The sequence below is a fragment of the Odocoileus virginianus genome, chromosome 9, assembly GCF_023699985.2.
Source record: "Odocoileus virginianus isolate 20LAN1187 ecotype Illinois chromosome 9, Ovbor_1.2, whole genome shotgun sequence".
Lineage (NCBI taxonomy): Eukaryota > Metazoa > Chordata > Mammalia > Artiodactyla > Cervidae > Odocoileus > Odocoileus virginianus.
The window spans coordinates 58,259,850-58,283,687 of NC_069682.1; the positions used below are offsets into that span (position 1 = coordinate 58,259,850).

General features: G+C 47.2%; 2 protein-coding genes across 5 annotated transcripts; both read left to right on the forward strand.

The window, feature by feature from the left end:
* Positions 1-297: 297 nt before the first annotated feature.
* BPIFA3 (BPI fold containing family A member 3) lies at positions 298-9,124 on the forward strand. 4 transcript variants are annotated; one of them, XM_020902515.2, is made up of 7 exons: positions 298-602; positions 4,288-4,477; positions 5,488-5,595; positions 6,469-6,618; positions 7,820-7,904; positions 8,316-8,379; positions 8,899-9,124. In XM_020902515.2, exons 1-7 carry the CDS (start codon positions 479-481, stop codon positions 8,931-8,933), a joined length of 756 nt encoding a protein of 251 aa, XP_020758174.2. In that variant the 5' UTR covers positions 298-478; the 3' UTR covers positions 8,934-9,124. The 4 variants fall into 4 exon arrangements, with proteins under 4 accessions (XP_020758174.2, XP_020758175.2, XP_070328643.1 ...); XM_020902516.2 differs by having other exon boundaries at positions 4,327-4,477; XM_070472542.1 differs by lacking the exon at positions 8,899-9,124 and adding an exon at positions 8,605-8,681.
* Positions 9,125-18,680: 9,556 nt separating this feature from the next.
* Positions 18,681-23,575, forward strand: BPIFA1 (BPI fold containing family A member 1). The gene is made up of 7 exons (XM_020902503.2): positions 18,681-18,843; positions 18,993-19,152; positions 20,623-20,730; positions 21,060-21,209; positions 22,053-22,137; positions 22,745-22,808; positions 23,500-23,575. The coding sequence occupies exons 1-7, from the start codon at positions 18,684-18,686 to the stop codon at positions 23,538-23,540; spliced, it is 768 nt and encodes a 255-aa protein (XP_020758162.2). The 5' UTR covers positions 18,681-18,683; the 3' UTR covers positions 23,541-23,575.
* Positions 23,576-23,838: the final 263 nt, after the last annotated feature.

Here is a 23,838-nt window from a genome sequence, read left to right on the forward strand (position 1 = left end):
ATCAATAAACAATCACCAGCACTTAATTTCTAGCAAGCAAGCATGGTGGTAGACATTATAGAAGATCCTGCCCTTAGGAAAAATCCTAGTCCAATTGGGAAGCCTGAGATTAGCCATCCTCACCCATTCATTTATTCACTGAAGAGTCACCAACACCCAGCCCGTGCAGAGTCTGGGAGAGGACTCCTGCTGGATGACCCAACAGTGGGCTCTACTGGGTGTCTCCAAGCAACCAAGCTTCCCTCTGGATCCCTGGCCTCACCCCAGTGTTCCACCTGCTGCCCTCACCATGTGAGCAAGCCCCAGTGGCAGCTGCCAGAGCCCATCACAACACCTCCCCACAGCATGCCGGAGGCTAACTCTGGTGTCATCTTCCTACCAAAAACCATGAGTCCATTCATCCTGGTGGCCACCCTTGCAGCCACCCACCTGTGTATCAACTGATCTTTCTTGATACCCACAGGTCCCAGAACCCAGGATGCATTCTGTCTGGAGGCTCCTGGTCCTCCTCGGCTTGCTGGCCTTGCCCTCAGCCCTACACAAGCCACAGCAGCCTGGCCTGGCCAAGACCTACACAGACAGCAAGTCGGCTCTGGCAAGAAGTAAGCTAACCTCGTGCTCTGCCTGCTATCACAGGGAGGGTGGGAAAGCATTACCCAGCTAGATGAGCTGGGATCAGTCACTTACCCGCTTTTCTTCCTCTTTTTCATAGACCCGAAGTACAAAAAAATTGAGGTTGAGTTGATCATATGCCTATTCATAACACATCGTCATTATCAGGCACCATGGCAAGGCCCCTCTTGTGTTTTATTTTGTTATTTTCCCCTCAACCTCTTCTTATTCCCCTCTTCCTTGGCAGGCAATGTAGCATGTTTAATATATGTATTTTTAAATGCCCATATCCTTGTAAAACATAGGTTAGCCATAATGGTTTTTCTGGTTCTTCCATGACATCTTAATGATGTCAATAAATAAGTTGGTGCCAACCCAATAAATAAGATTTCATATACAAGACTTAATTTTTTTTTTACTGTTTTTTCTGGACATTGTGCTGTTGACATCTGTTGCTTCATATTAGTGCAGAAAAGTCCATGAAATTCATCCACTTCACCGCCACTTGTCCATTTCCCTAGGGATGATCACTTGAGTTGTCTCTAACTCCCCACTATTATAAACTGCACAGTAATGAACATTCTCACATGTGCTCCTTTTAGAAGCTGTGGGAGAATTTCTCTGGGATATATTCCTAAAGGGAGATGTCTGGGCTCTAAGGAAGATGCAAACTGAATTTAACTAAAGACTGCTAGGTTGCTCTCTAGAATGATTACACCCATTCCAGTAACAAACAAGCATACCTCTGTCCCCATGTTTCCCAACACTGGAGAGAACCCACCTGTATCAGTCTCCTTGGGCTGCCATAGCAAGATACTACAGACCGGGGTGCTTGAACAACAGACATTTATTGTCTCACATCTCTGGAGGCTGGAAGTTCAAGTTGCCAGGGTTGGTTTCTGGTGAAAATTCTCTTCCTGGCTTGCAGAGAGCCACCTTCTCATTGTGTCCTCACCAAGCCTTTCCTCTGAGTGCACACAGAGACTGAGTGAGTGAGTGAGTGTACTTTGGTGTCTCTTCTTCTTAAAAGGACACCAATCCCAGTGGATTAAGGCCCCACCCTTATGACCTGATTTAAGCTTAACTCCTCCCTCAAGGCTTAATCTCCAAATACAGTCAAATTGGAGTCTGAGGCTTCAATATGTTCATTCAGGGAGGGGTAGCGCAATTCAGCACATAATGTCATCTTTCTAAATGTCTGCTAGTCTGTTTTGTTGTGTTGTGTTGTGAGCAATATCTAATTTGTTTTAGCTTGACTATTTTATTAGTAGGAACTTTGAGCACCATATCTTTTCTTTTTAAATTTTATTTATTTATTTATGACTGCACTGGGTCTTCATTGCTGTGTGTGGGCTTTCTCTAGTTTCCACAAGTAGGGGCTACTCTTCACTGCAGTGCATGGGCTTCTCATTGCCTTGGCTTCTCTTGTTGCAGAGCACAGGCTCTAGGCATGCAGGCTTCAGTAGTTGCAGCATGTCAGCTCAATAGTTTCAGCTCATGGGCTCTAGAGCATGGACTTGGTAGTCGTGGTGCATGGGCTTAGTTGCCCTGCAGTATATGGGTCCTTAGCCAGTGAATTCTTTTTTCGTTTGTTTGTTTTGTTTTGTTTGTTTGTTTTTCTTAACCACTGGACCACCAGGGAGGTCCTGAGCATCACATCTTAATTTTTCTAGCCATTTTGACTTCTTTGAATTCTTACCTTTTGCCCATTTTTCTATTTGCTTTCCATTCTTTAAATTCTCTTTGATTTGAGGAGACATTAATTTATTTGACGTTAGTCCCTTGTCAGTCTAAGCACTGTTAACATTTCTCCAAACTGTCATCTGTTAACATTGTTGGTAGATGCTTCATTGAACAGGAATATTTTCAAACTTACATGTAAGATTTTAATCCATTTGGAGGCCATCTTTATGTATATTTATATACATAAGTTAGAGATTCACCTTCACTTCTCTCCATATGAGTCCATTTTCTCAACTCATCTACTAAATGATTAAGTTTCCAAACACGTGGATTCCCTTTTAAGTTCTGTGTTCTGTTTCTGTGTAACTGTTTCTGTACCAAGAACATAGTATTTTAAATACTATGCCATTTCATCTGATAGAACTTTCTTCTTCCAAATGAATTTTAGACTGGGTTTAGTTCATTGAAAAATAAAAAGTAATCTTCTGGAAATTTGATTAGGATTTCATTGATTTGTTAATGAATTTAATGATATTTTTGCAATATTACATTATCCAATTACAAATTTAGTATACCTTTTCATTTATTCAGATTTTATTTTATAACCCTTAATAGAATTTTAAAGTTCAGTAAATGTCTTGAGCATGCTTTGTAAAATTGATTCCTAGAGATTTTGTGAGTTTTGTTGCCTCAGGAAACATTGCCTGATTTTCTTTTATATTTTCTAGTTGGTATTGCTGGTACAGATGAGAGGAAAGTTGTTGATTTTTGAAAATTAGTCTGCTACCCCAAAGTCTTATGGTTTATTAGTTCTAGTAATTTTTCTTATTTATTTTGTTCAATTTTCTGCCTAGAGTATGACATCATCTGCAAATAGTGGCAGTCTTTTCTATTTTCTTCTAAACCTTATAGTTCTTGTGCCTTTTTCTTATTTTGCAGTATAGTCAAGGTCTCCTATAGGGATGGGAATATATCTAGAATTCTTCACTAAGTATATTTTCTGTAGGTTTTTGGAATATAGTTTTTATTTTGTTAAAGAATTCCCCTTATACTCCTAGTTTCCTAAATTTTTCTTAATCATAAATCCATATTAGCCTTTAACAAGTGCTTTTCTGCATCTAAAAATTACCATTTTTACATCTATTATGTTAATATGATAAATTATATTAACAGATTTTCTTATGTTAAACCCATCTTAGCATTTCTGAAATAAATATTATATTTTATAATGTACGATAATTATATCTTTACAAGCTACTATTTTATAATGTATTTTTGTAGTATACTATAATGTATCTATAATGTATCAAACTAAAATTTATATTTTGTAATGTCATGTGATATTTTTATAATGTACTATTAGATTTGTTAGCTAGTCATTTATTTAGGATCTTAGCAAGTTTTTTATATATAAAATTGATATATAACTTCCCTTGTACTTTTTTCTAATTTTTTATTTTTAATTGGAGGATAATTGCTTTGCAGTGTTGTGTTGGTTTCTTCTGTAAGACAACGTGAATCAGCTATGAGTATACGTGTGTTCCTTCCCTATCGAGCCCCCCTCACACCACTCCATCCCACCCCTCTAGGTCATCAGTCTTGTACTGTTCTTGAAGCAAGTTGTACTAGCCTCATAAAATGAATTTTGCATCTTCTTTTTCCATTTACTTTCATAATTACCTTTTTATAAAGTTGGGTAAGAGTCTTCCATGAAACCAGGGACTCTCTGCAACCCATGGACAGTAGCCCCCCAGACTCCTCTGTCCATGGAATTCTCCAGGCACGAGTACTGGATACTGGAATGGGTTGCATTTCCTACTCCAGAGGATCTTCCTCCAGGGATCAAACCTGGGTCTCCTGCATTGCAGGCAGATTTCTTTACCATCTGAGCCACCAGGGAAGCCCCCCAGTAGATCACTCGGCAAGAAGTGGGTGCTGCAGCCTGCAACCTGGGCCTCCTGGCTCCAACATCTGCCCCTCCACCTTTGCCAGGACATCATGCAATGTCACTGGTGCCATGTCCATTTCCAGTTATTGCCCAGGGCCTCATGAAGCACGATACAGAGGGCCGAATCCAGAACATTCACCTCCTGGACAGTCTGAATGCCTCTGGGCAGATGGCCCCGGGGATGGTGGGCTGGCTAATCGGCAGCACGAGCCTTCATCACCATCAAGAAGGCAGGTGAGATCCTGAACACCATCCCTGGCCTTGGGATTCCTTAAAAGGCTCTGGGTCAGAGGGCAGTGTTGAGGGCATGGAGGTACAAGCCCTGTGAAGAAGGAAAGAGGGAAGATGAGTTGGGGGGTCACTGGGGAAGGCAGCACAGCATAGTCATTAAAGGCACAGGTTTCGGGAGCAAAAGTGTCCTCATTTACATCCTGGCACTCCCACCAACTTTGGGGAAATTGCTGGACCACTCTGACCTCATCTATGACATAAGTACCCAGAGCATAGTCCAGATAACATCTGGGGTGCCATAGGAACCCAGGGCTAGAGTCAGACATTTGAACCCCACTTTATTGCTTAAAAGCCGTGTGACCCTGGGCAAGGCATTTGAGCTCCCCGAGCTTCAGTCTTGAGTCCCATCAGTGAAATGGGCATAATGACCCCTGCCTCCTGGGGTTGTTAGGGGCTTTCCCCACAGCACTCATAGCCACCACATAGCCACTAATTAAACAACGGCATAGCCTTTGGTATAATTAGTCTCACAGAACTGGGCCTGTCCTTCACTTCCACTTGCCCTCCTTCCTCTCAATGGATGCAGGTCTCAATGCTACTCAACTGTAACAGCTGCTGTGCCCTTGACCTGCCTTGTCTGTGATCTGAATCCCTCATTCTCTCCATTTTAATGAATGCCAGTGCTCATCACCTTGATGTATGAGGCCACAATCACTTCCCCTCATTCAGTCCTGTAAGAGTCATCCTCTGAGAGTATTAGGCTGGCTCTGAGAACAAGCCCAGTGGCTGGATCTGTGGTTGGCTGTGGATTTCACGAGACAACTGTATGGAGCTATTAGGGGCGCTTGGGGTCAGCTTGCAGCCCAGGACTCCTACTGGGAGCTCTTGCCTGCAGAACATCTGTAAAAGGATCTGACTCCAAACCCAACTGCCAGCCTTGTCTGTCAACCCAAGGTCTTGAGGTCTGAGGTCCTTCAGCACTGGTGGGGGCCTTTTTCTCCTTCCTTGTGCAGTGCCAACATTACCAACGTTCAGCTGGACTATGGTGGGATCTGGATGTCTTTCCATAAGGAGCGGTTCACAGCAAACATCTCACTTGGATTTGATATTGACTTGAGACTGTGAGTCATACAGAAGCAGGGTCTAAACGGCACTGCACCTCTTCATTGGGAACCCGGGAGTGGAGGCAGGCAGATTTTGGCCATTTGGGGAACCCAGGTCTTTCTGCCCCAACCTGGTTTCAAATCCTGGTTTCCAAACTCACTTGCTATGTAACCTCAGGCAAGTCACTTCACCTCTCTGAGCCTTGGTTTCTTCAGCTGAAATGTAGATGGCGATCACTGATAAGTGGAGACAGGTCGTTTGCTCATTTAAACTTATGTGAGTTCCCTACAACGATCTTTAAAAAGAGAAAACACTTCAATGATCTCAACACCCTTCCCTCTGCCTGTTTAAACTTTTGCTCCCATTTAACATTTGCTGCTCCCAAGGAAATGGAGGGCTCCACTAAATGGTAAAGATTTTTAGAATAAAATTAAATCTCTATTTTTTAATCTCCAGAGGCCCCCTCCCAGAAAGTGTTAGTCACTCAGTCATGTCTGACTCTTTGCCACCTCACAGGCTGTAACCTGTCAGGTTCCTCTGTCGATGGGATTTCCCAGGCAAGAATACTGGGTTGCCATTCCTTTCTCCAAGGGATCTTCCCAGCTCAGGAATTGAACCCGGGGCTCTTGGCTTGCGGGCAGATTATTTTACCATCTGAGCAACCAGGGAAGCCCAAAGGCCCCCGAATCTAGTCTATTTAAAGGATTTTTGGAAGCCACTCAGGCTAATAACATTTTTCTCCTTAATCACTGACAACAGAATTTAGCATCCAGGCACCATGGAGCCCCACTGGGCTGGTTTGGCAAAAAAGCCACTCTCCATGTTGGCTGCTTTCTCCTCCTCTGTCTCTGTCTCCTGCCCTTCCCCCTCCTCCTCTCTCTCATCCCCAGGCCCTTCAATAACCATATCATAAAGACACACGAACGCATGAACCTCTCTGTGGAGTTCTGGCTGGAGAAAGATGAGTTTGGCCGGAGGGATTTGGTGATAGGCAAATGCCACGTGGAGCCCAAGAGTGTCCACACGACCTTCCTCACTGAGTAAGTTCCCAGCCATCCCTTCCCAGGGCTGGGCGCCTTCCCAGCCGGCACTGGCTTTGGTCTCATGTCTCCACCACCTCCTGGAAAGCCCCTAGACTGATCTCACCCTTTCCCCCAGATCTCTTCCTCCTCTTGCATCCCCATCCCTGGGATGGCCCTGCCACCCTCCCAGAAGCCAGACTCTTCCTCCCCCTCCCCACAGGCCATCTTCACCAGGTCCCATCAGTGACCTCCTGGCATCCTTTAGCTGCCCCCTGTCTCTCCATCCCCACACCCACTGGCCGGGCTCATAGTCCACTTTCTGAACCTCCTCCGGCTTTCCCTGACTCAGACCTCACTGCCTTTACTTCATTCTTCCCCTGTAGCAGGGGGATTTTCTGGTCTTCATTCTTCCCCAGCCCAGAAATACAGTCTTGTTCTTCACCCCCACCTCTGCTTCAAACCCTCCAGTGGTTCTCCAACACCCTCTGGACAGAGAGCAAACTCCTGGATGTCCCCCAAGGCCCTCCTTGTCCCATCCCAGGCGGCACTCTGCAGCCCTTCGCCCTCGAGCCTCTCTGAGAACTCCCTCCAGCAGTATGATATATTTTCATGCCACTGTGCCTTTGTACATGCTGGTCCTTAGGCCTCCGCACCCCTCCCTTCTCCTTTAAAGCTCCTCCTCATCACTCAGCCAGTCGACAGATACTTGATGAGAACCTACTATGTGCTAGGTATGGTGCGCTTAATGCTAGGGATACAGCAGTGAACAACATAGAAAAAAACAGATCTAAATGAAGATCTGCAGGCTGGCTGACCAAGTGAGTGAATCCCAACAGACTAGTGAGTCCTTCAAGGGCAAGATCTGTGTCTGATTTCTCTCCATAATTCCAGATGGCTGAAAGCAACTAGGTCCTCAGAGTATATCTGTTCATTTATTCATCAGATATTCACTGAATGCCTAGATCATGCCAGACATCCATGAAGAGGACTGTGGGGTGTGGCTACTGACCTGGTTCTAATCTAATCAGCGCTGAACTAGCTGTGTGACCTTGGGCAAGGCACATCACTTCGCCCTTTAATCATTGCTTACAGTGACACCTCTCATGTAGAGCTGGCTGAGGAGTCAATGGTTGTGTGAGATGTTCTCCACACACAGCCCCTGACATTAGTGTTTCCTGTATTTATCTGTTCTGTGTGATACACCCACCTCTCTTTCTAGAGCTATCCCACCAAAGGTGAATCCTTTTCTCCGCAACTTCAGAGACAACCTGGAAAAAGTTATCCCACATCTGATAGAAAGTCAGGTAAGTTTGAGAAAAAGGGTTTTCACCTTGGGCATCCTTGAGTCTGTGGGTCAGGGCATATTTTTGGTATTTCATCGAAGAAATGGGTCTTTAGAACCTGGGAAATCTCCATTAAAATGTTGTTTTGCCATCTACTGGCTGTGTCCTTAGGCAAGTGACTTAGCCTCCCTGAACCTCAGTTTCCCCATGTGTAACATGAGAACCATCACACTTTCTATTTCACGGAAAGTCACAGAGATTCAGGGGGACAAAGCAGAGTAATGTGGTGCATGGCTCCTGGCAAATAGTTGGCACTCAGTACAGGGGAGCCACTCTTACCATGATTCAAATCCCATGGCTCCCAGCCACAGGCCCTCCAGTTTTCTTCTTCCAGTCCCTGGTCTGACCCTTCTTTCTGTCCTGGTGGCCCAGGTGTGTCCTCTGATTGATGAGATACTCAGGCAGCTGGATGTGAAACTGTTGAAAAGCCTCATGGGTAAGTGAGCACCTGTGTCCGTTTGGTGGGGAGGACTGAAGATGGGCAAATGGACAAGAGAGCTGCCCCTGCTTCAGCTCCCATGGAGGCCTTCTGCTGGGTGTCTGAATGTGCTCTGAGGACACTTGGAGGTGAATGTGTGACCATGACCATCACTGTCCCCAAGTGAGGTGGGACCGTGGAGGGCACCCTCACCTATCAGGCTGTACCCCATCAAACCTCCAGGTCACCAGAGCTGGCCCAAGATCTCCACTCAATCTTTAGGGAGCACTGACCCCCCTACCTGAGCCCACCTGAGCCCCAGTTGCAAATAAACAGATAAAATCCCTGCCTTCAGGGAACTTACTGTGAATGGAAGACACAAGAAGTGAATAATTAGATATCATTTGAAGAGCTTCAATGCAAATGTTCCCAGCACTGGGCCTTAGTCAGCATGGAAGGATGAGAGACCCCTTCAGTGTGGACCTGGGGAGTGGGGGGCAGACACTCGATGACTGATTCTGCCTCTTCTCCTTACAGAACAGGACATTGCTTATGAACTCAACCAACTTTGAGTCCAGCCAACCTTCCATGAACTAGACTTGAGTGCCCTCCAGCAGCCACTGATGATTAGAGGGAAATAACACACTTGGAGACCTTAAGTCTCCCTTACAGTGGGGCTTCTGATGCCCCAAAAACTTGTACCACAGGTTCTATGGATATCCTGTCCTCTTCCATAATAAATTCTAACTCTGAAGAGTGCAAAGGACCTCCTGCCTAGGTCCTGAGGTTTGGGTTCCAGAAGTCAGACCTGATGAAGATCCATCCCGAGACTGGATATACCTGGGTTTGCTCATCAGCCCAGAAATGACACAGAAAACATCATTTCTCATCCTGTAATTGGCAGCCACTAGCCCCCATCCATGAATCTGCTCATCAGTGCAGGGGGAGTCCTGCTGAGACTTCCCATCCTCTCATCCATTCAACCCATGTTTATTGAGCACCTGGCTTCCCTGGTGGCTCAGATGGTAAAGATTCTGCCTGCAATGCAGGAGACCTGGATTTGATCCCTGGGTTGGGAAGATCCCCTGGAGAAGGAAACATCAACCCACTCCAGTATTCTTGCCTGGAGAATTCCACTGACAGAGGAGCCTGGAGGGCTACAGTCCAGGGGGTTGCAGAGAGTTGGGACATGACACTTCCACTTTATTGAGCATCTAATATGTGCCAACCACTGTGCTGGATTCCAAGGGAGTGAAGAATGGTGACAGAGTGGTAAAGTAGAAACACTTGCACCAAACAGATCTGAGTTCAAGTTCTATTCAACCCAATAAGAAGTTCCATGATGAGCATATGGACATGTGCATCAGGGTAGCCAGTGACCACACACCCCCCCACACACACCCGCCCCCAGCATAGACCTGGCACATTTACTCATGATTAGATGATTGGTGAGTCCTGGTCTTAGGACTCCCTGGCTGTGTCAGGGACAAGGCACTTAACCTTTTGGTCTTCCTCCCCTGCAGAAAGGGGATAGAGATAGGACATGGAGCAACAGGAGCCAGCACACTGCTGGAGGGAGGTGAGTCATAACTCCACTTTATAAAACTAGGTGGCAGCATCTCCAGAAGGGCAACATATTCCTCCCTCTGACCCAAAATCCCGCCCCTAAGTACAGAAATATGTGTCTGTGGACACCACAAGACCTGTCCAAGATTGCTCGTGGCAGCCATAGTCCTAAGAGCCCCAAAGCGAAAACTCCTTAAGTGCACATCAAAAAAAAAGGATAAATACAGTGGATAGATAAATAGCTTGTGGGACGGTCAGCAGCAGAATGCTCTACAGTAAAGAGCATGATCTGCACTCACTCTACTGCATGGATGGATCTCACACACCTAATAAAGCCAGGCTCCAAAACACAGATCTCCCATCTATGTGAAGCTCAAATACAGCAAACCTAATCCATGCGGCCAGCAGTCAAGAAGGTGTTATGCTCGGGGAGATGCCTAGTGACTGGAACTAGAGGGAGGGGCTCTGCAGGGCTGACGCCATTCTGTTTCTTGATCTGGGTGCTGATTACAGGGAAGGTGTTCAGTTTGTAAAAGTTCATTGAGCTCTTCACTTAGGTGCGTTTTTCCCATTGGTGTTATACTTTAACCAAAAATTTTTATTTTGAAAATAAAAACTATTTACCCTGCAGGATATTTGCAGGAATGCACAAAAGCAGTTGCAGTATGATTAGCATGTGCTAGGTCCATGGGAAGTGCTTATTAAAAGTCCTTTAATTCGTTGTTAATAAGTTAATTAATGACTATTCTTTTTTTTTTTTAAGTTGCAGTGTGAGAACTCTTAGTTGCAGCATGTGGGACCTAGTTCCTTAATCAGGGCTCGAACATGGGTCCCCTGCATTGGGAGCTCAGAGTCTTAGCCACTGGGACCACCAGGGAAGTCCCTCAGTTCTTAAATATAGATTCCTGTCCTCCTCCACCCAAGCCAAGGAAGAGCATACTGAGAAATAAAGAGGAAATAACACACACACAATTAATAGCAGTAACACACACATTTAAAGACTCAGCATATGCCAAGCCTGGTGCTCAGAGCTTGCATCCAGCATCTCATTAAATCCTCAAAGAAACCGCATGAAGTTCAAAACTGCTATCCTATTCAAAACTGCTATCCTCACACAGCCAGGAAATGACCAAGCCAACTGCACTCAAGCAGCCAGACTCCAGAGCCCACAACTTTGACCACTGTGGACCCCCCACTTCAGTCTTCCCTCCCAACATCCCTGCACCCATCTACACACCCCCTACACTTAGGGGAAAATGATGAAATATTCATTCAGCTTGACTGACAAGCTCAAACAAGGAGGTGTCAACAGCTCAGAGATGAGAATGGGGCAAGCGATACTCATGTCTCCATCTTTCAACTCAGACTCCGTAATCCAAAATGCTTCACCGGGGATTTGCAACCCTAAACGCCCACATTCATACAAAAGATTCCCCTTGACAGCCTTGAGTTTACGGGATTTTCCTGCTCATGATCCAAAGAGCAAACACGGGAGGGCTGGACCTCAACCTCCGGCAAGGTCGCCTGGTCCCTCGGTGAAAGCAGCTTTTGTCCGCCCTTCTTCTGACCCCTGAGCCCTCCTCGGGTTTCTTGAATTCTGGTGGGTTTTTTTGTTTTGTTTTGTTTTGTTTTTTTCATTTTAAGGTTCACAGAGCTGTGGACTCATCATGTTTTCTCCTGGAGGAACTTGGTGCACAATGGATCTCTAATATGATATTGGGGCCTGGGGTAGTGGGTAATTGAAGCAGAAATTCAGCCCCAAATACACAGATGCTTGCTCCAGACCCTGCCCCTCTATACTTGTAACAACTTCCTCTCACTTCCATATAGAGTTCTGGCTCCCAGGGGACAAAGCTAGCATCCCACACCCAAGTTCTGGAGAGCAGACCTTGCACAATTGAAAAATAAAATGAACTCTGCCCTTTAAAAAGGAATCTCTTGATTCACAAAACAATGCCAGTAAAGACTCCCCAACACAATCACAATCTGATATGTAGGATGAAAAGGGCAAAACCTCCAGTTTGTGAGAAACACAATGAGGAGGCAGTGGCATCACCAACACGGAAAACACTGTCTTGAAATGTTAGCTGGGTGTCCGTCCACACTTCTTGATGCCTCATGACCCTTGTCCTGCTCGGGGCAGGGAAACCAGCCACACCGGTGCAGCCAGGAAGGACAACTTCAGCAGAAGCTGAGAGAAGGCTCTTGAGTCTCGGAAGCCTGGGTCTCTGACAAAGCATCAGTGACAAAGAACAGACGAGTGGTTGCCAGTTGCAGGGGTGGGAGGGAGTCAGGAGGAGGGGAGGAGTGACTCTGAAAGGGCGTCGTGAGTGTATTTGTGGGGTGATGGTAATGTTCTGTAGTAACCTGATTATTATTGTGGCTACATAAGACTATTCGTGTGTTAAAACTCATTGAATTAAACACCCCCCCAAAGTCAATTTTACTGTAGGTTGATTCTTTTTTAAGCCTGAGTTTTTCAATTTCAAAATGTGGGACATAGGAGAATAGCATGTATATGACTGTATTATAATATAGTCTATGCTATACATTAAGAATAGCATGTATATGGCTAATCGAAGGAAGATTTCCTGCCCCCCAGACTAGAAAATCTCCTCTGTTGGTGGAGTGTGTGAGTCCAAGAGAAACTGAAGAGAACATAGTTGTAGTGGGTTCGGAGAAGTATCTCCCACTTCTCCCCAGGCAAACCTTGGCGTGAGAGGAGGGCCAGCAGAAACCCCAGGTCGATGTGGGGGATTCCAGAATGGGTGGGGTCTGTGTCCATGTTCCCTTCCAGAGCCAGGAAAGATGGCAGGACCCCAAGGAAAGAAGGTCAACTGGAAGGTCATAGTCCAGACAGATGGGCTAAGGTAGCCCCCCCACGGTCCTGCCTAAGGCCCAAGGAATTGCGACACAGAACACTTTCGGGTGTCCAGGAAGAGAGTAAAAGGTAAAGGTTAAATTTGAAGGGATGGAACTTCCCTGATGTTCCAGTGGTTAAGAACCCACCTGCTAATGCAGGGAATGCAGGTTTAACCCCTAGTCAGGAAACTAAGATCCCACATACCATGGAACGACTAAGCCTGCCTGCAGCAGCGACTGAACCCATACCTGGCAATGAAAGAGCCCACAGGCTTCAACCAAGACCCAGTGCAGACAAATAAGAGGGAAGGAATAGGGTAGGGGTGGGAGGGAGGTTCAAGAGGGAGGGGACGTAAGTTTACAGTGGTTGATTCATGTTGTTTTATGGCAGAAACTAGCACAACACTATAAAGCGATTATCCTCTGATTAAAAATAACAGAGAAAATATAATTTAAAAAGTTAATTCGAAGGGGCTTTTAGGATGGAAGGGAAACACAGCATCTAAGCATCGAGGAACCAAATGGCATGTGGCTGTCTCTACATTTTCAGTCAAAACAAGGACAGGGCATCCTCCTTCAGATGCCCTGGCACAAATAAAGCCCCTGGAACAGAAATAAAATGCCAGGGGGGAGTGGGGACAGTTCTGTTATTCAGCAAAATGATACTTGAAATATTAAAATCTACATACATTAGGGGGAAAAAAACATGTAGCGAAGTTCCCTGGTTGCCTAGTGGTTAGGATTCAATGCTGCTATTATGGAGGCCTGAGTTCAATCCCTGGTCAGGGAACCATCCCACATCCCCAGTGGCAAGATGCAGTCAAAATACAATAAATAAATAAATAAAGGGATTATGTATTTAAAAAGAAAACCATGTAGGGACTTAATAATCCACCTTCCAATGCAGGAGACATGGGTTTGACCCCTGGTCTAGGAACCAAGATCCCACATGCCAAAGAGCAGCTAAGCTCGAGAGCCGCAACTACCGAGCCTGCACACTCTGGAGCCTGTGCGCGACAACTGGCGTCCATACACTGCAACCAAAGATCCCACCTGATGCAGCTAAGACTCGGCAAAGCCAAATAAATAAGTAAAACATTTTTTAATGTTTAATTAAAAAAAAAAAAAGAAAACCATGTAGACACATGAGCTTATGAACTGAACATAAACCCCCTCCTTAGACATTATCCCCCACAGCCCTGGGAGGTAGATACTTACTTCCCATTTTACAGATGAGGAAACTGAGGTTCAAAGGATTGGAGGGACTTTCCCAGGGTCACAGGATTTGAACCAGGGCGATATGTGTCCAAAGTCATCCCCTTTCTGCCATAACACAAATATAACTTCCCAGCTTGGCTGTTAGCTGTCCAATAACAAACTTGAATCATTTCTTGACTTATCTGCCTCTGTTTCCCCAAAAGATAGTAACAATGTGACCCAATCCAGAAAAGCTGTACCAAAATAACAAAAAAGGGGACCCCACTGAGGGTGACTGTCAACACACAGGCTGTGGGAACAGTCTAGTGTGTGCTTGAATGGATAACTGAGTCCAAAGCCACAGCCTCCTAGAGGCATCAGCCAGACTCACAGGAAGCAGAAGTAGCTCCTGTGACGGTCTGAAATGAGGGGAGGGCAGCGTGGCTCACTGATTACTGGGGCATCAGACATGGTGGGGGGGAATTCTGATTCCACCACTCACTCGCTGTGTGTTCCTTGGCAATAATCACCCTCTCTGAACCTTAGTCTCCTCTGACATTTGAGGTTCAACAATATCAACCAATCATGTCAAAGATGAAGTTCATGTACGGAAAGCATCTGGCACACAGTAGGTACTCAATAAATGTGCATTTCCTCCTTCACTCTCTGCATTTGCTTTTAAGATGTTTGGTTCCACAAGGCAAGAGCTGCTCTCACTGGTCTAAGAGCTGGAACTCCCTGAGCCTCATTTTTTTCATCTGTACAACAGACTCCAAAGACCCAAGGGGTGGGAACAAATTCCTCATGCCTTCATTTGGGGAAGGGGAAGGGTAGAGATCAGGATGCCACACGATCCCTCAGGCCTGGGAGACCAGGTAGCCTTTTTCAGGTTATACAAGTGGGAACATGATATTCACAGATGGAGGGATGCAAAATGGTCAGAGCACACCCAAGGCATCCTCGTCTCAGCCCAGTGATCAAGAGAAAGGACTGGAGCATGGATGCGTGGGCTCCATGCCCACAGTGAGACTCTGGACTTGTCGCCTCACACTCCAAGCCTCAGTTTTCCCCTTCATAAAATGGACGTATTCATTCCCACCCCACACAGGGCTGTGAGGATTCCTGAAGGGCTGGATGTGAAAAATAGCAATGCTGGGCCTGACATTTAGGCAGAGCTTGGCAAGCCTTAGCTGTTGACACTGTTTTTATTGTGATTATTAGCCAGTAGCTTGAGTCCTAATGACACTGACCAGGGTTCTTGGCCTCCCTTAGTCAATAGAAATTGACTAGAGGCCAGACAATAAATTCAGGCAAGGCTTTACTGGGGCACCTGCTAACAGCAGGGGCAAGTGAAAATAAGTAACAGGCTCCCTTGCTCCCTCCCCGAGGCGGGGCATGCTGGTTCCTTCTATGGGGTGAGGGTAGGGGGTGTGTCCAGGGGTTGGGCTGGAGGGGGGCTTAGGTGAGCTGCCCACCCTTTTGGTGGTGTGGGGTGCAGAGGGTATGTGCACTACCCTGCTTTTGCTTCAAACCCCAGGTTTTGGTTCTCAGCCTTTCAGAAGAAGCAGCTGGGTTTTTGGTCTTTTTGTATCTTGTTGTCCATAATTTGCCCCAACTGCAAATGCACACAGTTATTTTTAGTCCCTTATAGTTTCTTTGTATTTTGTTACTCAAAGAGACATTTGTCCAGGAGTAAGCACTGCAGCAGCTAACCCTGCCCTCATCTTCTCTGTGTCCTTGGGCACCTGTCCCCACTGGGCCTCAGTTTCCACCTCTGCAAAGAAGGAGCAGCAACCCCTCCCTCCGGCGTTCTGTGAAGATGTCTAGGTCCCAGCATGTGACTGTCATGCAATTGAGATTCAGAAGACCCCCACCCTGGAACCGAGGGGTGCCCCAGATGTAGGGAAATCAGAGACAACTTGATTCTTTTTCTACATTGGATATGAGACTTTGGCCACCTGATGCGAAGAGCCAACTCATTGGATAAGACCCTGAAGCTGGGAAAGACTGAAAGCAGGAGGAGGGGACAAGAGAGGATGAGATGGTCAGATGGCATCACCAACTCTATGGACATGAGTTTGAGCAAACTATGAGAGATGGTGAAGGACAGGGAAGCCGGGTGTGCTGCAGACCATGGAGTTGCAAAGAGTTGGACACGACTGAGCAACTGAAAAACAATGACAGTGAGACTGGTGGCACTAGTGGTTAAGAACCCACCTGCAAAAGAAGGAGAGGTAAGAAAGGTGGGTTCGATACCTGGGTCAGGAAGATTCCCCTGGAGAAGGAAATGGCAACCCACTCCAGTATTCTTGCCTGGAGAATCCCAGGGACAGAGGAGCCTGGCGGGCTACAGTCCATGGGGTCGCACAGAGTCAAACATGACTTAGCGAGTAAACAACAGCGAGACTGAGGTCCCTCCCAGAGTTCCAACAGCTGCCTCTCCCGGTGTTCCAAACATAATCTTCAGGCCACCTTGGAGCCAGGGTTCCCAGCCTCAGCCCCACTCACAAAACCATGAAATCTTGAGTAACATCCCCATCTCATTTTTCTGTTTAATTTGTCAATCAAACAGCTTAACAGCCCCACCTACTAATGTGACTGGCAATTATTTACTTTGGAGAGCCCTGAAAGACACCAACAGATTGCCGAATTCTGAATTATCTATAAATGAATCTCTCAATCACTCATTTCCTGATTTCCACACTATAAAAAAGGCTACCTGCTCAGCAAAGCAAGGAGACGACCACAGCTGCCAGGACCTCTGAGAAGCCAGGTGAGACTTGTGCATTCGACCCTCCCCCCCCACCACCACTACTGCCTCGGAGGGCAGAGGTGCTAGCCTCCACACTGTGGCATCACTGGCTGACTGCACTTCAGATCACTCTTTAGGGGTCTTCCAAGAGAACCAAGGCTTGCCATCTGGGGGGCAAGGTGATAAGCATCCACTCTGCCTCCCTAAGAGACCATTGGCATCAATGTAGAGACTTTGGGCAGCAGGCTATTTGATGGTGATAGGGAGCACGTGGCTGTAGGTGCGCTGCTCAAATTCCACGTGAGCTAGGGATCTCTCATGGGCGTACGCCTCCTGCCCTAAATCCCAGTCTCTACAGAGTTTTATCTTGAGTTTACCACTGTGCATTGCTCAGTGTCCACCTCACTCCATTGTGCATCCAGACCATCGTCCAGCAACCTCCTACAATCCACCCAATTTTGTACATTTTGGTGCATTTTCCTGGGACCAAGGGTCCTTAGCTTCCATTGGAGTCATAAAAGATCTGTTGCTGAAAAGAGATTCAGAGGCCCAAGCCAAGTTTACCTCCCAAGGAAGCCACAACTGGCTCTTTGGACCAAAAAGCCCTTTAGATTCCTGTGGCAGCAACAATGATGGCTCTTTGGCCAAATTGGCCAGTTGATGGGATTTTGCCTGAAGCAGCCAAGTGTCTCCAGAGTGTGGGAGCCAGCTCCAGCTCTCAACACCTTTACTGACTTCCAGAAAGGCCCTGGAGAAGGATGGTGGCATCTGGGAAGAGGACTGGTGCAAAAGGGAGGCAGGTGTCAAAGGTTGCCCAGGAAGTTCGTCCAGGTCATCTTGAGGGAAAAGAGAAAGACATGGACGAGATAGTTTGTTTATTGGTAGGGGTGGAGAGTTGGGGTGGGAGGGACACCTTCCTCCAACTGCAGTTCTGCCATTAGTTTGCTATTTGACCTTGGGAAAATCACTACCCCTCTCTGGTCCTCTTGTCCTTGTTGAATGAGGACTTTGGATGGTCCCCAGGATTTACCAGCACTGGTATGAATGAGATGGTAACTACAGCCCTGCCACCTTTGATAGTCTTGTGACTTGCAAGGGCTTCCACAAAGCATCACGGGCTACACGCAGAGCAGAGGACTTGAGGATGGTGACAAAGCAGAGGAGCTCCTCAGCCACTAGCACGTTTAAGCCTTTTAATTTGCTTTGTCTCATTCAATACATTGTAAGCAAGTGCAACTGGAAAGTAAATCTGATGGTCATTTAATTTAAACAGAGGCCCATCAGATTTACTTTCCAGTTGCACTTGCTTACAATGTATTGAATGAGACAAAGCAAATTAAAAGGCTTAAACGTGCTAGTGGCTGAGGAGCTCCTCTGCTTTGTCACCATCCTCAAGTCCTCTGGTCTGCGTGTAAATCTGATGGTCATTTAATTTAAACAGAGGCCCTGGTGCACTGGGAAGACCCAGAGGGATCGGGTGGAGAGGGAGGTGGGAGGGGGGACTGGGATGGGGAATACATGTAAATCCATGGCTAATTCATTTCAATGTATGACAAAAACTACTGTAATGATGTAAAGTAATTAGCCTCCAACTAATAAAAATAAATGGAAAAAATAAATAAATAAACAGAGGCCCCCAGGGCAGAGAGAGCTATCTTTAAATCCTATCCCCAGTATGTACTTGTGACCTTGGGGAAAGTTACCTAAACTCACTAGACCCCTGTTGCCTCACTGGTGCAATGCAGGTGCTGAGTATCCACATCTTAAGGGTAAAGATGAAATCAGACACCGAATGTGGAGCACTCAGCCTGACACCTGGCTCAGAGCAAATGCCTTAGCTGTCGCTATTCACTCCCTGGTGTGCTGGGGCGGGGGCAGGCAGTGGATGGGTTCCTCTCTAGTATCTGTGCCACAGTGGTCCTTTCCACAGATACTGAGTGAGAGGATGTTTCAAATCGGGAGCCTCGTTGTCCTCTGCGGGCTGCTGGCCCAGACCACGGCCCTGCTGGAAGCCCTGCCCGTGCCCTTGGACCAGACTCTGCCCTTGGCTTTGACTCCAGCCCTAGCCCCGAAACCCACAGATCTTGCTGGAAGCTTGACAGGTGGTAAGTGAGAGTCTGTGACAACTTCTTCCAGGTGTGTGTGTGCATGTGTGCACAATCATCTCATGGTTGGGAAGGGGGCTAAAAGGGGGCAAGGACTGAGGAGCCATAATTGTCAGATCTGACCCCAAGGACCCCACACCCCTTTCCAGCTCTCAGCAATGGCCTGCTCTCTGGGGGTCTGTTGGGCACTCTCGAAAACCTTCCGCTCTTGGACATCCTGAAGACTGGAGGGAACCCTTCCAGTGGCCTGCTGGGGGGCCTGCTTGGGAAAGTGACTTCACTCACGCCTCTCCTGAACGACATCATTGAGTGAGTAGCCCTGAAGCAGGGCCTTGGGCCCCACCAGAGATCTCCCGCTGGAGATCAGCCAGCCCCAGGTAGTGGCCCCGGAGGAGGGAGCGGGGTCATCAGAACATGAGGCCAGGACTCAGGCTGAGAACCCCTCACAGTCTGGCAGGGAGCAGCAGCCCTCCTGAACCAGCAATTGCTCCCAGTCCTGAAGCGCAGCTTGGATCTCCATCATCGTCTATCACCCTCACTGTAGTCCTCTGAGGTCAGTTTAATAATCCCTAGATTTACAGAAAAGTGGAGGCACAGAAAGGGGTGTGTGCCCACACCACCAGAGTGATGCAGAGTGCGGGTTCTAATTCTAACTGACTGAGGTCCAAAGCCAAGGCTTTTTTCCACTCTACCATGATAATTTTGTTCTCTTTATCGGTGAAATCCCTTCTTATGTTGCTCTCCTCACTAGTGAACACGGTGGCTTTTGATGTAAGCAAGAAAGTGTAAGCTATTCTCCTCAGTGACATCGTCATGTGATGTCGGTGGAACAATCCAATTAACAAAGAACAAGAGTGGAAAGTGAGCTGACAAGACTGGGTCCTTTACAGAACTGGATCAAATCCATTCCCAGGATTCCTACCCTCCCCACCGCCCCACCCTCCTGCCACCCAGATGCTTGCCTCTGACTTGAAGACAGACAGATAGCCTTGAGTCTGATTTCTGTATCCATCATGTACTTGCTGGGTGACCCAGGGCAAGGCACTCAGTCTCTCTGGGCTTGGTTTCTCCATCTGTAAAATGAAGATTATGGTACCCACAGAGAACTGTCAGGAGGACTGGAGAAGATGTAAATCATCTGACACAGAGGCTAGCTCAGAGAAAAGAAAAGGCCTCAGAGAAGAGGCTTACTTCTACCCTCTCTCAGATCTCCCCAGCTTCCTGCTCCTCTATCTTCATGGTAAACTTTATTGATTGACCTGCCATTGAAGGACTCAGCAAGATTCATGATCCCTGCTCTTAAATGTGAAGGACTTATTTCAGTTGCCCCGACATCATCCTCTCATCCACCTACCCACCCATACATCCACTTGACCATCTGCCCTTCGTCTAACCACTTTCTCTTCCATGCATCTACCCACATATTCATCCACCCACCTGCTCATCAGTCCACAAACTCAGCCAGCATAAAGTAACCCCTTTCTTTGTAAGTCTCTGAGCTGGCATACAGGATGCAAATATAACCCAGACACAGTTTCTTATCTTGGAAAACTTCATAGACCTGAGGTGAGCAGAGGGATCTGACCCAGTGCAGAGGATGGGAAAAACTGATGTGAGACTCAAAACTCATATGGCTATTGTTGCAAGACTCCCCTCATATCTCCTCCATCCCACCTCATGGGTCCACCTCTGAGATGTTCACGGTGGGATTAGATGTGGTTTCTAAGTTTAGGACTAGAGGAGTTAATGTTTCTCACTCCAGTGTTTCTCCCTGGGCAGTTTGAAGATCACTAACCCTCAGCTGCTGGAACTGGGCCTCGTGCAGAGCCCCGATGGCCATCGTCTCTATGTCACCATCCCTCTGGGCATGATCCTCAATGTGAAAACGTGAGTGGACTCCAAAGGGGGATGGGAGGATGGCTCACCAAAGGAGACCCTGATGATTTTGAGTGGTAAGAAAGAAAAAAGCTGTTGGAGTCTATCCAAAAGACCTGAGCCTCCAGCTTCAGCTCATTTGCTGCTATGCGGAGTGACCTTGAGTCACTTGGGAGACTCACTTGGCAGACTCACTTGGCCTCTTTGAGCCTACTGGGAATTGAGAGGAGTATATTTGTGGGCAAGATGGAATGAGGCAAGACTGGCATTTCTGTCCAGAAGAAAACCTCCTCTGCCTTTGGACATGGGAGGTCAGCTACAGCCGACTGTCTCCTGTGCAGGCCCTTGGTGGGGAGTCTGTTGAAGCTGGCTGTGAAGCTAAACATCACCGTGGAACTCTTAGCTGTGACAGATGAGCAGAAGCATGTCCACCTGGTTGTTGGCGACTGCACTCACTCCCCTGGCAGCCTGCAAATCTCCCTGCTTGATGGGTGAGGCCAGAGGGGTGGCTGCTCCTATTGAGACAATAGGATGGAATGATGGGTGAATGCTTGGAAAGATGGAACAATGGGAGAACGGGTGAGTGGGAGGGTGGAAGAGTGAGATGATGGATCGATAGATGGACAGATGGACGGATGAATAAGTAAATGGTCACTACCCCTTCTTAGGCCAGGTTGACCAATTTTATGCTGTATTAGGCAACAAGAAATCTGAGTTCAAGTCCCATCTAGCTGAGGGGTATGGCAGGAGATGGAGGGCTCCCTGTGTGAACTTGAATAGTTCTTCCCCTACTTGAGTCTCAGCTTGCTCAGATAATTGTAATATGGAGCTATATTGGCATTATTGAGAGAATCCTCAAAAATAATAAATGTGAACATGCTTTGTCCCAGTAAAGAGTAAAATAGCTATGGAGCCCACAAGGGTAATTATTTCAGTTACTCTTGAAAGGGAGAGGGAGACAAGTATAAAATACAGGAGCCACCCCCATCATGACTAACATTTATTGAACACACATATGTGTGTCCCATGTATCGTCTCACTGAATCCTCATGACAACTGCATACTAAGCACTCTTCATTCCTATATGGATTCTACAAAGCCTGATTGAATACCTACTGTGTGCTGGCACTATGTGTTTGTTCTACATGTACCTAGTGTGTGCACTGCTGTGCGGGGTGTCACTCCCTTTGGATGGGCACATTGTTATGGATGCACATGGGTGTGGAGGCACAAGGCCAGGTTCCCTTATCAGTACTGAGACTGCAGTGGGCACAAACCCAAGCTTCTCCATGCCAGCCCCAGGCCCCTGCACTCTCTGTGATTTTCTCTTTCAGATTGGGCCCCCTCCCCATTCAAAGCTTTGTTGACAACCTCACTGGCATCTTGAATAATGTCCTTCCTGGGCTGGTGCAGGAAAAGGTAAGTGGAGACAGAGTGCGGCCTCCTAGTCTTTGGATCTTAGAGCTTCTCAAGCTAAAAGAAGCCCTTGGGGGAGCTCTTCTGAGTCACTCAGTTTGATAAGTAAATTCCATCCATCAGTCTACCTGTCCATGGGTCCATCTGTCCATGTTTCTTCTTCCCATCCTTCAAAATGTACTGATTGGTTTCTGCTCTGGGCCAGGCACTCTATGTGTCCACACTACAGCTGAAACAGATCGGTTCCTGCCCCAAGAAGCTCCCAGTCCACCCCCACTATGGCTGCAGACAAGGTTCACCCAGCCTATGCTCAGGATCTCCTATGACCAGAAACCCACCCCTCCCAGAGCAGTCTGCCCTATTCAGAAACAGACGCCAGATCACAGAGTGAACAACCACTCGCTCTGTAATTGGACACCTCATCCCCGCCTTCAACATCTCTGTCTTCCCAGTGTGGACGTGGCAGGGTTCATCTGTGGGATTGCTTAGAATCAGATACTCTCAGACACAGACAAATAATAGAAGATCTCCCCAGAGAACCCATACTCGGGATGCGGTTGCTGCCAGTGTCTCCCAAGGTGCCTAATGCTCCTCTCTGCCCCTGGCTCAGGTGTGCCCCCTGGTCAATGCAGTTCTCAGCCGCTTGGACGTCACTCTGGTACATTCCATTGTCGGTAAGTACCCGCCCTGGGTCGGGAGAATCCCCTGGAGAAGGAAATGGCTACCCACTCTGGTATTCTTGTCTGGGAAATCCCATGGACAGAGGAGCCCAGTGGGCTACGATCCATGGGGTCACAAAAGAGTCAGACGTGACCTGCTTCCAAGTCCTCTCTCCCCTCTGCAGGAGCAGGGCTTTTCCCCAGGGAGCTCTGTCCCCACACACATGGGACAGCTAGGGCCCTCCAGTCTCATCTCTCCCCATTTTAGAGTTCTTTTTTGCCTTGAATTATCAGAATCATCTTAAGACATAGACCCTTCTCCCCACATCAGCCATAACTTAAGAATAGCTGGGTGGCATCACAGCTGTGGATTGAGCAGAACTTTTTATAAGGGCTGCCTTGAAGACGACAACTTTGGAGGAACTATGGTGACTGGCAGCAGAAAGAATCAGGACGTGTGAAAATCCTTAAAAATTTATTGACTTAAATAACTTTGCCTATGTTATGAATAAAAAGAAGACTTTGTGCAGAAAAAAAAAAAGAATAGCTGGGCTGGTGGGTGAAGGAGGCACAGTCCCCTTCAAGCCCTGCCTGAGCATGGTTGAATCTCAGAGTTCCCATTTCCCAGGCCGCTAAGGACCATGAAGATCCCTGGGCTCCTTCCTTCTGGTCTGTGGTTATTGGCTTTTTCCCCCCCATTTTCCAGACGCACTGATCCATGGGCTAGAATTTGTCATTAAGGTCTAAGACTTCCGGGAACGGACCTGGCCTCTGCCGAGCCGGTGAGTATTGTTCCGTACTCCACAGCATCTGGGGGGTAGTCAGCTGTTCTCCTCCTGGTGAGGGCAGCAGGGGGCTTGGGACAGTGCCATCCAAAGGGAAAGACAAACAGCCATATAGACATACACCAAGCTGCAGAGAGAAGTCCGCAGAAAGGCTGACAGTGGTGGAAAGACACAAGTGGCACCACAATACAGATACAAAGGGAAGCACACACAGTCATGGATACACACACACACACACACACACACACACACACACAAAG